This window comes from Drosophila grimshawi, unplaced genomic scaffold, assembly GCF_018153295.1.
Source record: "Drosophila grimshawi isolate 15287-2541.00 unplaced genomic scaffold, ASM1815329v1 contig_44, whole genome shotgun sequence".
Lineage (NCBI taxonomy): Eukaryota > Metazoa > Arthropoda > Insecta > Diptera > Drosophilidae > Drosophila > Drosophila grimshawi.
Window position 1 is genome coordinate 8,374,681 of NW_025063240.1, and position 10,214 is coordinate 8,384,894.

Sequence of the window (10,214 nt, forward strand, 5' to 3'; positions counted from 1 at the left end):
ACCCAGACCAGATGTCCAGGTTCAGGAGTGCAATTAAGAATACATGCCAGAACCATTTACGAAGGAATGCGTTTCTGCAGGGCACCAACTCCCCAACTCGCCAACTCACCAACTGCGCAGCTTCGCAGCTGCTATGAAGCCAAGGCAGAAAAGTACGTTTAACGTTAATGTGAGAATGAAAGTTAAAAACAACAGCTGCCGCTGAGTACTCACCTGGTAGTCCATTGAATTGCCGTAGCCCATGTGATTGCAGGAGCACGAACAATGCTTAATATGATGCTCCAGCTCATCATCCAATGCGGCACTGTGGCCATAACAGGCAACTGCCAAATCCTGATGATATTTGAACTGTTCACGTCCCAAGCCCAAGCCCAGTCCGAATTCCCAATCGCTCTCCCTTTCCTGCTGCTCAGCCAACTGATTTGTAGCCGTTGACAGACCCATCATGCCAAGTGGCTGACCAATAATCTGTTGCTGCTGCTGTTGCTGCTGTTGTTTCTGCTGCTGTTGTTGTTGTTGTAGTTGTTGTTGTTGTTGCTGCTTTTGATAGATGTCAGTTGGAGCACTCTCACAGGCAGCGCCAGTCTCTAGAGAAGTGGATTTTAATATGCGCTTGCCGTTTGTGGATTGCATTGCCCGACTCCGATTCCGATTGGGACTGGGACTCTCTTGCGCTGTTAATGTTAAGCTTGCGCCGCGTAAGAGAGAACGCTCAAAGCTTTTGGGCCTGTGAAAAGCTTCGTAAGCAACAGTTTCGTCCTCGACATCGCTGTGTGTGTGATAGCGTCTGACTGGCCCACCAGTTGCTGCTGCTGTTGCCGTCGCTGTCGCAGTTGCCGTCATTGCCGTACTGGCAGCAGTTAACATTAGGCTGAGACGCAGCAGCTCATTGGAGTCAGCTGGCGGCAAGGGAACACTGCACGATCCCGTCTCTGTGGCACTATCGATTGCGTCCGCTTCGAGTGCTTCTCCATTGGGTGGCTCATCCGAGTTATTCGAGTCCAATTCCAGTTGTTGCTGCAGCCGGGCACGCTGACCAATTATTGAGGCAGCCGTAGAGTTGGCGCCATATTTCCAATATGTCTTATTCGTGCCAACGATGCGTTGGAGTTGTGGCGTCGTCGAGGCCGACTGTGTCGCCTGTGCTTGGGCTGCATTGCTCTGCTTCTGCTTCTGCCGCTCTAGCTGCTGCAGCGTCTTGAAGGTCTTGCGTACGGGCTGTGTGTGGTGCAGGGTGGCACAACGGCGCATTGGCGGTGGTGTGTACACGGGTGAGACACTGTAGCTGTGCGAATGGCGGGATGGCGACAGAGATCCACTTGATTTGGCACCCACCAGGCGTGCCTTTAGCTTCTTGCCGAAGCCCACTCCACCACCACCTCTGCCCCCAGGACGTGGTGACAACGAGTGCGCTGAGAGGGATAGCGCGCGGGTAAATTTCAAGCGAGCGCTGCTGGCGACACTGCCGGCGGATTGGCGCTGAGCCGCAATCAGGTGGCACTCGTCGATGGTGGGCAGCTTGAGCAGATGTGGATGCAGTTGAGCATAGGATAGCGCCGGCTTGGCATTGTCCAAACTGTTAGTAATGCTGCCATTTTCTGGTCCACCTGTTGGCAGGGGTGCCTCGAACAGATTCCGTTGGCTGAGTGCCAGAAACTCCTTCTGCTCCTCCTCCTCGAGCGCCTTCAGCGCACGCAAATCCCATTCCCCAGATGTCATTGTCGGTGGCAAGCACTTGATATCATCATAAACACAATCACAGACAACCCCAGCACAGTCTTACCACTCAATCTAACAGTATTCTGCTTGAGAACGCAGCCAAGTTTCGCAATTTCACACTCACATTTTGGCGACGCGCTTGATTTGACGCGCAACAATTTTGGTTACCGTTAGCAGACAAGGCTATTGGCGCACTGAACACTGGCAGCCAGCAACACCGTTACTTTATAACGGTCATGCGGGCAGCATGCTAAATGGCATCCACACACAATGTGGAACATAAGTGACCTAGCTTAACATTTGAGTCAGTGTGTCGCTCTGTTAATCGACTGCACTGAGAAAATGCCTTCGTTCTCGCCAGCTCCTTCAAATAAATGATATCAAATTTATATTTACATATATTTCACTTATATTATTAATCATTATCGGCGAATCCAACCATGAATAATGACTGGTTGAAAAATGCCCATGCTATTGAGCTAACATTTACACACCAACTTGTCTCGAGGATGCGAGGATTTGATGTGACCCATTTGGGGGTTAAGTTTGAGAAATCTATGTGTAAATTCATTGGAAGCATGCTTTGAATTTGTCTGAAAATCAATTCGTGCGGGTGTCAAATAAGGGTTCAAGTTTGCATGGGTCAAGGCTTAGATTTTTATTAATCGGCTTTTAGTTGAAAGCGACACGTGCTTCACAAAATAGTTCGAGTTCAAAGTGCAAAAGCCTGTTGGAACACATTAGTATGCAGGTATATTAAATTAGGAAATAATTGCCTAAGTTACTAATTATTGTCACAATAACGATAATTACACTGCATTTGCGATAAATGAATTGACTGAGGACTCTCTCAATATGTATGTATGTGTGTGTGTGTGTGTGTGTGTGCATATGATATATGTTTGGGCACAACACGGCAAGTGCTAATGACATAATGCTAATGTCTGTCACTATGAAATATGCTCAAATATTCATTCCAGATCCCATTGTGTAGTGGGCAAAATGACAGTTTTTAATGTCAGCAACGACATCCGCAAATGTTACAATGGCCTGGCCATATATTTGTATGCACACACACACACACACACACACACACACACACACACACACACACACACAAACACACACGAGTGTGTTGCAAATACTTATATGCTGTGCAAGCTGCATTCACAAGAGAGCCCATCCTTCATCTTGATGTATGACCATCACTTCTTAGCTGCTCTCACCGAATTGTGTTAATGAAATTCAAGCAGATCTTATACTATATACATGCACACGTATTTGTGTGCTGCAAGGTTGCTGCCACATAAAAAGCACAATATATTAAATTTATAGCATTTAATATCAGAAGACAAAATTATGGCGTCAAATTGTAACAAATATTAAATTTACATGTGATGTGCAATTAGCTGCTGTGGATTTGTATAAATGAGAGCGATCAAATCAGAGTTTCGCCCTACTTTAGTTCCTTCTAGGGCTAATATTCTAAATAATATAATTAAATATTTTATAATAATTACATATATTTTAATAGATAATTTGGTTGAAGCTAACTTTTGCTGACTGCAGGCCTTATGTACTTCTGCATATTTATGTTTAATGTAAAATCATAATTTATGTATGTAAACTATGCTGCAATTAGCATAAATTTAATGCAAATTTTGAGAAGAACACAGCACAATAAGTAAATATTTAATGTAGAATTTTGCAAATTATTAATGCACAAACGCGAATACTGAAAGCAAAAGTACATAAATTGTTTAACGCTGGCTTATTGAAGAACACATTAAAATACAAATTAAACATTTAATATGGCTGCTTGTTCAGATAATTTGCGAAACACATTAACTATTAACAATGTTTAATTAATAAGTAAACCAGATTATTTGCAAAATAAAAACAATGATTTCTTTTCAGTTTCCCTTCTTAAGAACTTAATACTATTCCATAATAACTTGTAAGCATTTATAAAATCAATTAGACAATTGATAATTCATGAAACTGGCTTCAACCATCTCAATTTGAACTGTGGTTTTGTAACAAGTTGCTTTTGGGTACCCATTAACTCGCGAATATTCTCAGTTGCCATATTTGATTTATTATCGTACTTAAATGGGTGAGAGCGAAAATATAGTAGTTTCTAAAATAAAAATTATGCAACCTAATTTGCCCAAGCCACAAATTTTCGTTGCAATGTACATTGTCGTGGGGCTGCTGCTGTTCTTGCTGTTGCTGTTGCTGCTGCTGCTGCTGCTGTCGCTGTCGCTGCTGCCTGCAAGCCATAAATTCAAGCAGAACACCAAGCTCACATCCTCCCTCCCCCGCACAGCCCGCTGCTCCACTGTTTGTGTACAGGCTTTTTGGGCTGAGAAACGCCCACACACACAGCATTGGCAAAGTTTGTGCGGCACAGCCACAAGCACAGGCCGGATGGCAAAAGTCTAGATCAGAAACAAGCTGCTGCCAGGCAAAGCCAAAAGTTGCAACAAGCGACCGTCAGTGCCACGACTTGGGCCGGGGTCACGGAGCATTCATTGGGGTTGGGCTTGAGGTTGGAATTGCTTTCGGGGTTTGGGGGGCAGCTCGGGCGCCTGTTGCGGCGCTGCATTTAATTTCATTCATGGCGATGTTGAAGTAAACGAGCCAAAATCGAATCGACTCCTCCACCAGAGCCACGATGTGTGTAACAGTAACAAAATTTAGAAACACCAACCCAGCCTCAGCCTCTCCTCGCTCATATGGCACTGGCAAAAATCAAATGCATACTTTTCGGCGCACAGCCAAAAGTCCAGGCAAACAAACAGCACTACAACACAAAGAGCGAGCAAGGCAAAAGTTATTGAATTGAAATTCAGTTTATGTTTGAGACAACAACGTAGTGTTTCTCATGTTTGCGCCACATGCTATCCGCTGTTAGTTTCCACTTCTTAGAACCACTTTTGGCCCTCTTTCACTTCGCTTATGAACTTCGACGTCTGCGCTCCTCCCGAGTGTGTCTGCCCATACAAATACACACATGTTCACACACACACACACACACACACATATGTCTATTAAAAGTGTGGAAGAGGGCAGAAAAAAGAAATGATTTGCAATCTGTTTGGCTTTCCACGTGGAAGCTGAAGCAAGTTGTTGTTGCACCTAACGAGCTCTTTCAATTTACGCTCCGAGTTCAGATTCCTTTCAACTCAAATAATTAGGTAATCTTGGATTTAAGTCCATTTACCTGACAGCAAATGAAAATTGTTATAAAAATTACGTTTAAGTGTAAGTTTAAATTAGAGTAGATTTTAAATAGTCCTAAAGACCATTTTTCGAGGGTATCATTTCAACATGAATTTCGAGTTCAACATTTAAAATGGGCTCACTTTTGACCAAGTTATGGACCACTAAAGTTTTAAGTTGCCTCAAAGAGCATTTTTAAATGAATTTAGAGTTCGCATAGCGTTTTCAACTTTGAATGCCGTTCTCATAAAGAGGTCAAACCTTGATGACAAAGCACTGATTTTTGAAAATCGGTGCGAAACCTGTCAAGTTACAAATCTACAGATCAGTAAGACAAACAAGTTGAAAATTTGACAGTCTTTTTATTACAGACATAGTGCTTAAAACAAGTCGAGTTGGATTCCTTAATATTTTCTAAAGAATGTCGCGTCGTCAGCAGGAAATACAGCGCATTGAGCGAGAGGTGCGTGCCAAGTTACCTTATCGCACCTTCCGCGAGATCACCTTCGATAGGGAGCAGATAAGGGCCAGCATTGTGCCGCTGAGTCTTATTGAGGCACGCAGGAGTCGGGGTCCCATCTACGATGCTCTGCAGGCCGAGCTGCGTCACGATGGCTGCAAGGTGATGCCGGAATTTGTGCGTTGTCTGGCCGAGAAGGAGCAGACCCTGTTTGAGTCGATCAGCATTCGGGCCCGCATCATTGACGATCGTCCGCTGCTCTACGAGATGATCGAGAAGCTGAAGCAGGCCGAGCTGGCAGTGATCAAGCGCAAGGTGGCCGGACTCAAGGAGTGCTTCACTCTCTTCTATGAGACGCTGCTGCTCCTCGAGCCCTATCGCCTCAAGTATGAGTATGTGCTCAATGCGGTCATGGAGCATGTTGTCTCGCTGTGCCACAACGTCGAGGGAGAGGAGCGAGATGCCGCCGAGATGATTGCTCGCATCTATCACAGGTATGCATTATTTCTGGAGCGCACTGGGCAGCGAGCGAATGCGATTACCTATCTGAAGGCCACTCTGGAGCTGGTCCGTGGACATATGTGGCTGTCGGAGCCGGAGATGGGCTCGGCCAGCCCCATTATGCATGTGCTGGTTGCCCAGCAACTGGCACGCCAAATGCTCCTCTTTGGCCGACAAACGGTGCGGCAACAGCCCGAGGAGGCGGTTGACATCGCCAGGAAGGCAACGGTTTTAATTGCCGAGAGTAAGTTGGAGCTGGAACACGAAGATAAATTGCAAAATTTGTAATAAATTTGTGTTGCAGTTGGTCGTGAAAGAAACTTGGACATCTTCTGCGACACGTTCCTGGAAAGGGCCTTCTTCCTTATGGAAGGCAATAAATATCATGCCGCCCAGCAATGTCTTGAGCTGCTTAGGCCACAAATAACCGCATGCACCGAGTACAAGTTTGTCAAGCTGAACATCAAGTTCTATTTGTATCTGGGCCAATGCGCTGAGAAGTGAGTAACTGCAACTGCAACTGCAATAATTCTTTCTTTAATGCGTTGCATCCACATAGCCTTGACAACCTCGCCAAGGCCATCTCGAGCTTTAAGCGAGCCCTGCGTATTTCCCGACTGTATCACCTGAAGAATCAGGAGGCCGAAATTCTGCTCAACTTGGGCAAGCTGTTTGCCAGAGACACCCAGACGACGGGCATTGCCAAGAAGTGCTACATTCAGGCCAAGAGCATTTACATCGACTACAACGATAATCACAGCAAGAAAACCGCTGTCTTCCTGATGGGCAAGCTGTTGGCCGATGAAATTACTCCACTTTATATGGCCATGCTGAAGGCATCGAGCTCTCAGTACTGCGCCTTCTATAATCTACGCCAGTGGAAGAATCGCTGTCGTCCATTCTGGCTAAAGCTGGGCGATGAGATCATCAAGCAGGAGTCGAACAACATTTACTGCCTACTTCAGGAGGAGCAAGATGATCCCAAGAATGAGCCCCTCATCATCGACTTGGACGACGACACATTCAAAGTTGAGGAGGGCGATATATAAAACACGATTTGTGTCGAACTTCTGTTGATTTACTGACTAAAAATTGTATTTGATGTAGAAAAGACTTTGAAAGAAATAAAATTATCCATTATTTGGAAAGAAAAATAATTAAATATATATTTGTGTTTACATTATCCAAATAAAAATGTTGAGCTGAGTATTCGAAAAGTATTTGGCATATTTTGCTATATATTTTTGCCAGCTTACCTATGTTTATAGATTTAGGTAATATTTATGTGCAGCTGCCCCAAGCGACAGTAACAAATTGGTGGCATGCGGCAACTAAGCGGGCCCAACCCAATTGCAACCAGTTGAAAACCACGTTTCCATTCTTGCATTTTGGTATATTGTGGCAACAAATGTTGCTGGATGCATGTGGCAGAAATGGGCCAGCGAGTCGAAGCTTTTGTAAATTGGAAACGTAATTCGAGGCGCAATGCAATAAATTGGCAAACAGCATGTCGACGAAAAATTCCTCAAACATTTCAAGCTGCATATTTATCATGGCAAATGGTAAATACAAACACACAACAAAACACACACAAACACACACACACACACACACATACATGCAGTAATCCATGTAAGCATGAGTGGCAAATGAAAACACGTGGCACATTTTCCTCTGTGTGCACACTTTCCCTCTGTTCAAACATGATGTCATTTATCCATTTCCTAAGCGGACTGCATCCATATCCCAAAGTTAAACATCGTAAATAATAACAGCATTTGAACAGAGCCACTGCGAAGGAAATGCAATTTTTAAACTAGGAATTGTACAGTCAAATACATACATATTTTTTATAAATTTAAGAATTTCCAATTTGTTTATTACTTTTATTTTATATTAAATAGCAGACATTACTTGCTTGGCTTTAATAGCTTCATCATCGAATTACGGTCCTTGAATCTTTATCTAATATAAAAGTTAAAAAAGATAAAAGTTTCCCTAAATTGTTTTATATTTTTTTTAATGATTTGGTAACTTTACATTTGTCCGACAGTTTATTAAATTTATCAGAGATAGAACTGAACAATTTGAATCATTAATTTAAAGCCAAATTAAAGTTTTTGTTTTGCTGTGAAATAGTTTTAAGTCCGTAATAATCCAAGGCTAAACAATAAATATTAATAATCTCTTAATAAGAATTGATTTTAGTTGAAAAGAGTTTCAAGTTGATTTATAGTTTAATGCTGTAATGCTGTAATATATATATATATATATATATTCATACCAGTTATAAATGGTGCAAAACTTACCGCAAAAGGCTACTTTTGCTGTTTTTCGGCAAAATATATGTGTTGTGCTTTACCAGGGAGTCGAAAAGTTGCCACTCTGCGGCAAAAGTTGGCAAATGAAAATAAATTCCTAAAGTTGGTTAATTAAAATAAAAAATGAAAATGAAAATGAAAATGAAAGCCACTCGAGTCGCACTTTTCCGGAAAATTTCGGCTACGACACCAGTGGCAATTATATGAAGAATGCGAGAGCCAGGATTTTATCCCATTTTGTCCCGATGTGTATATTAATGTCACATCTCTACGTAAATACATTAATATATATATATATATATATATCTACATATATACATAAAAGAATATTAAGATCTGCTCATAATTGGCATGAAGCTGTGTGAAATATGAAAATGCACACACGTAATTATATTGCAACAAAATGTTGATTCACTTATTCCACAGCCAACTTTCTTGCGTTACAGCCAAAATTGGGCAGGCAATTGGCAGAACTTTGTCAATTAAAACTTTATTGCTCGGGGCAAGTCATTAAATTAACAATGTGACAAAATGATTTCGACTGGCGGCTGCGGCAAATGATTTTCAAATGCCAAAGTTAAACAAATCTCGAACTAATAGCTGATATATTCATATCGTGATTGAAAATCCCATCCTGAAGTCAGTATGAAATCATTTACTCATATTTTATAATTTTAAATAATATTTTTTAATTGCAAGAATACATAAGGAGGAGCTAACAATTTTTGGAGAACAGAATCACAGCTTGGAATATTTTAATAAAATATGAATGGCGCAAATATAAACTTAATTTGTGAAATGCAACAGAACTTTTCATTTATGTTTTGCAAGGGAAATATTCCTTGGCTTACTCATCAATGCTCGCTAAGAATTCGAAGAAATAAAAGTGATTAATATTAATCTAAATGGGAAACAGATGTTCAGTTTTAAGCTTAAAATGCAGATGAATCAGTAAAAAGAAAACTTTTTATTGCTGGTTTGGCATTTGGGCAGAAGCCGGCACAATCCTAAAGTAACCGTTGACCATATAAATTTTGGGATCACCCGGTCCAGTGCCATCCGGATTGGTCTTCCAACTGATGGTCAGACATGGCTCGCCCGGCTTCACATCTTTTGGTATGGTTATCTCATAGTTCTTCGAATCTTCGGGGCTCATTTCGTTCTGGATAAGCAAAATGGGTCGTTGTGCCACAATTGCAACAGATTCCGGCTGCTGATTCGCAGCTGCTATACAAATTGGATGGATGTATTGTTGGAGTTGGTTAGAGTCAGTCTCTCTTTCTCTGGGCATCTAATAAAGTTGCACTTACACGGATAGCTCCAAGCGCCGGAGACGAGCAGCAGCAGCAGCAGCAGCAGCAGTTTTGATGTCATTATTTAATTCAAAGAAGAAAATATAAACAAAAACAAAAATCGAAAAGAACTCAGCTTTGTTTTATATACTAGATGCCTCACGCGTCTCTACAGACACACACACACAGATACACACACACACACACACACACTCAAATATTTGTATATATTTCTATTGCTATTCGTATTATCAAGCAACGTCTTGAAACGGAGCGATCTCAGCTCGAACTGCTCGAGGTTTGAGCGATTCAAGCTAAAGCAACTCAAATTCAGTCGCATTCTCTCTAAAAATAAGTCTTTTTTTTGTTGTTGTTGTTGTTTTCTCTTCCTCTCTGTGTGTCTGGGAGAATTCGCTCACCTGGCGAGTTTTGTGGCGCTTATCAGCTCGTCGGGCTTGAATGAATCAATACAATCCAATCTAATCCAATCGAATCGAATTCAATTGCAATCGCAGCTGCGACACATTTTGAGTGTATTCATTTTATGTATTTTGAGATTGTCGGCTGTCAAGTTGTAAACAATGCTCAGCATTTGATTGTATCAATATCAACTTAATTGTGAACATGACGCTTGCGGCCAGCTCGCTGCTGCTGATAGAGACCCGAATCGAGCACAACAAAGGAAAATCTGTGTGG

At 42.0% G+C, this 10,214-nt stretch overlaps 3 protein-coding genes across 5 annotated transcripts in view; 1 reads left to right on the top strand and 2 right to left on the bottom strand.

The window, feature by feature from the left end:
• Positions 1-1,839, bottom strand: part of LOC6556980 (putative dipeptidase NECHADRAFT_87110) — a 73,863-nt gene extending 72,024 nt beyond the window's left edge. For both annotated transcript variants that reach the window (XR_004365259.2, XM_032738281.2), the window contains exon 1: positions 214-1,839. Coding sequence is in view for 1 of the 2 variants with exons in the window: in XM_032738281.2 (XP_032594172.1) it covers positions 214-1,719 (1,506 nt within the window). In the remaining variant the exon portion in view is untranslated. The remainder of the gene's footprint in view (positions 1-213) is intronic.
• A 3,471-nt stretch (positions 1,840-5,310) lies between these two features.
• LOC6556719 lies at positions 5,311-7,034 on the top strand. The gene is made up of 3 exons (XM_001984821.3): positions 5,311-6,149; positions 6,210-6,405; positions 6,465-7,034. The coding sequence occupies exons 1-3, from the start codon at positions 5,366-5,368 to the stop codon at positions 6,952-6,954; spliced, it is 1,470 nt and encodes a 489-aa protein (XP_001984857.1). The 5' UTR covers positions 5,311-5,365; the 3' UTR covers positions 6,955-7,034.
• Positions 7,035-8,890: 1,856 nt separating this feature from the next.
• On the bottom strand, positions 8,891-9,809 carry LOC6556812. 2 transcript variants are annotated; one of them, XM_032739691.1, is made up of 2 exons: positions 9,537-9,809; positions 8,891-9,453 (listed from the first exon to the last, which is right to left on the bottom strand). In XM_032739691.1, the coding sequence occupies exons 1-2, from the start codon at positions 9,598-9,600 to the stop codon at positions 9,194-9,196; spliced, it is 324 nt and encodes a 107-aa protein (XP_032595582.1). In that variant the 5' UTR covers positions 9,601-9,809; the 3' UTR covers positions 8,891-9,193. The 2 variants fall into 2 exon arrangements, with proteins under 2 accessions (XP_032595582.1, XP_032595588.1); XM_032739697.2 differs by having other exon boundaries at positions 8,926-9,450; positions 9,537-9,753.
• Between the last annotated feature and the right edge of the window lie 405 nt (positions 9,810-10,214).

Excerpts from the sequence above, each read along its gene's own strand:
- LOC6556719 (XM_001984821.3), top strand. The coding sequence starts at position 5,366 with ATGTCGCGTCGTCAGCAGGAAATACAGCGCATTGAGCGAGAGGTGCGT. Across the intron at positions 6,150-6,209 it reads AACGGTTTTAATTGCCGAGA|TTGGTCGTGAAAGAAACTTG; the intron begins GTAAGTTGGAGC and ends TTTGTGTTGCAG. Across the intron at positions 6,406-6,464 it reads CTGGGCCAATGCGCTGAGAA|CCTTGACAACCTCGCCAAGG; the intron begins GTGAGTAACTGC and ends GCATCCACATAG.
- LOC6556812 (XM_032739691.1), bottom strand. The coding sequence starts at position 9,600 with ATGACATCAAAACTGCTGCTGCTGCTGCTGCTGCTGCTCGTCTCCGGC. Across the intron at positions 9,454-9,536 it reads CGGCGCTTGGAGCTATCCGT|CAGCTGCGAATCAGCAGCCG; the intron begins GTAAGTGCAACT and ends CAATTTGTATAG.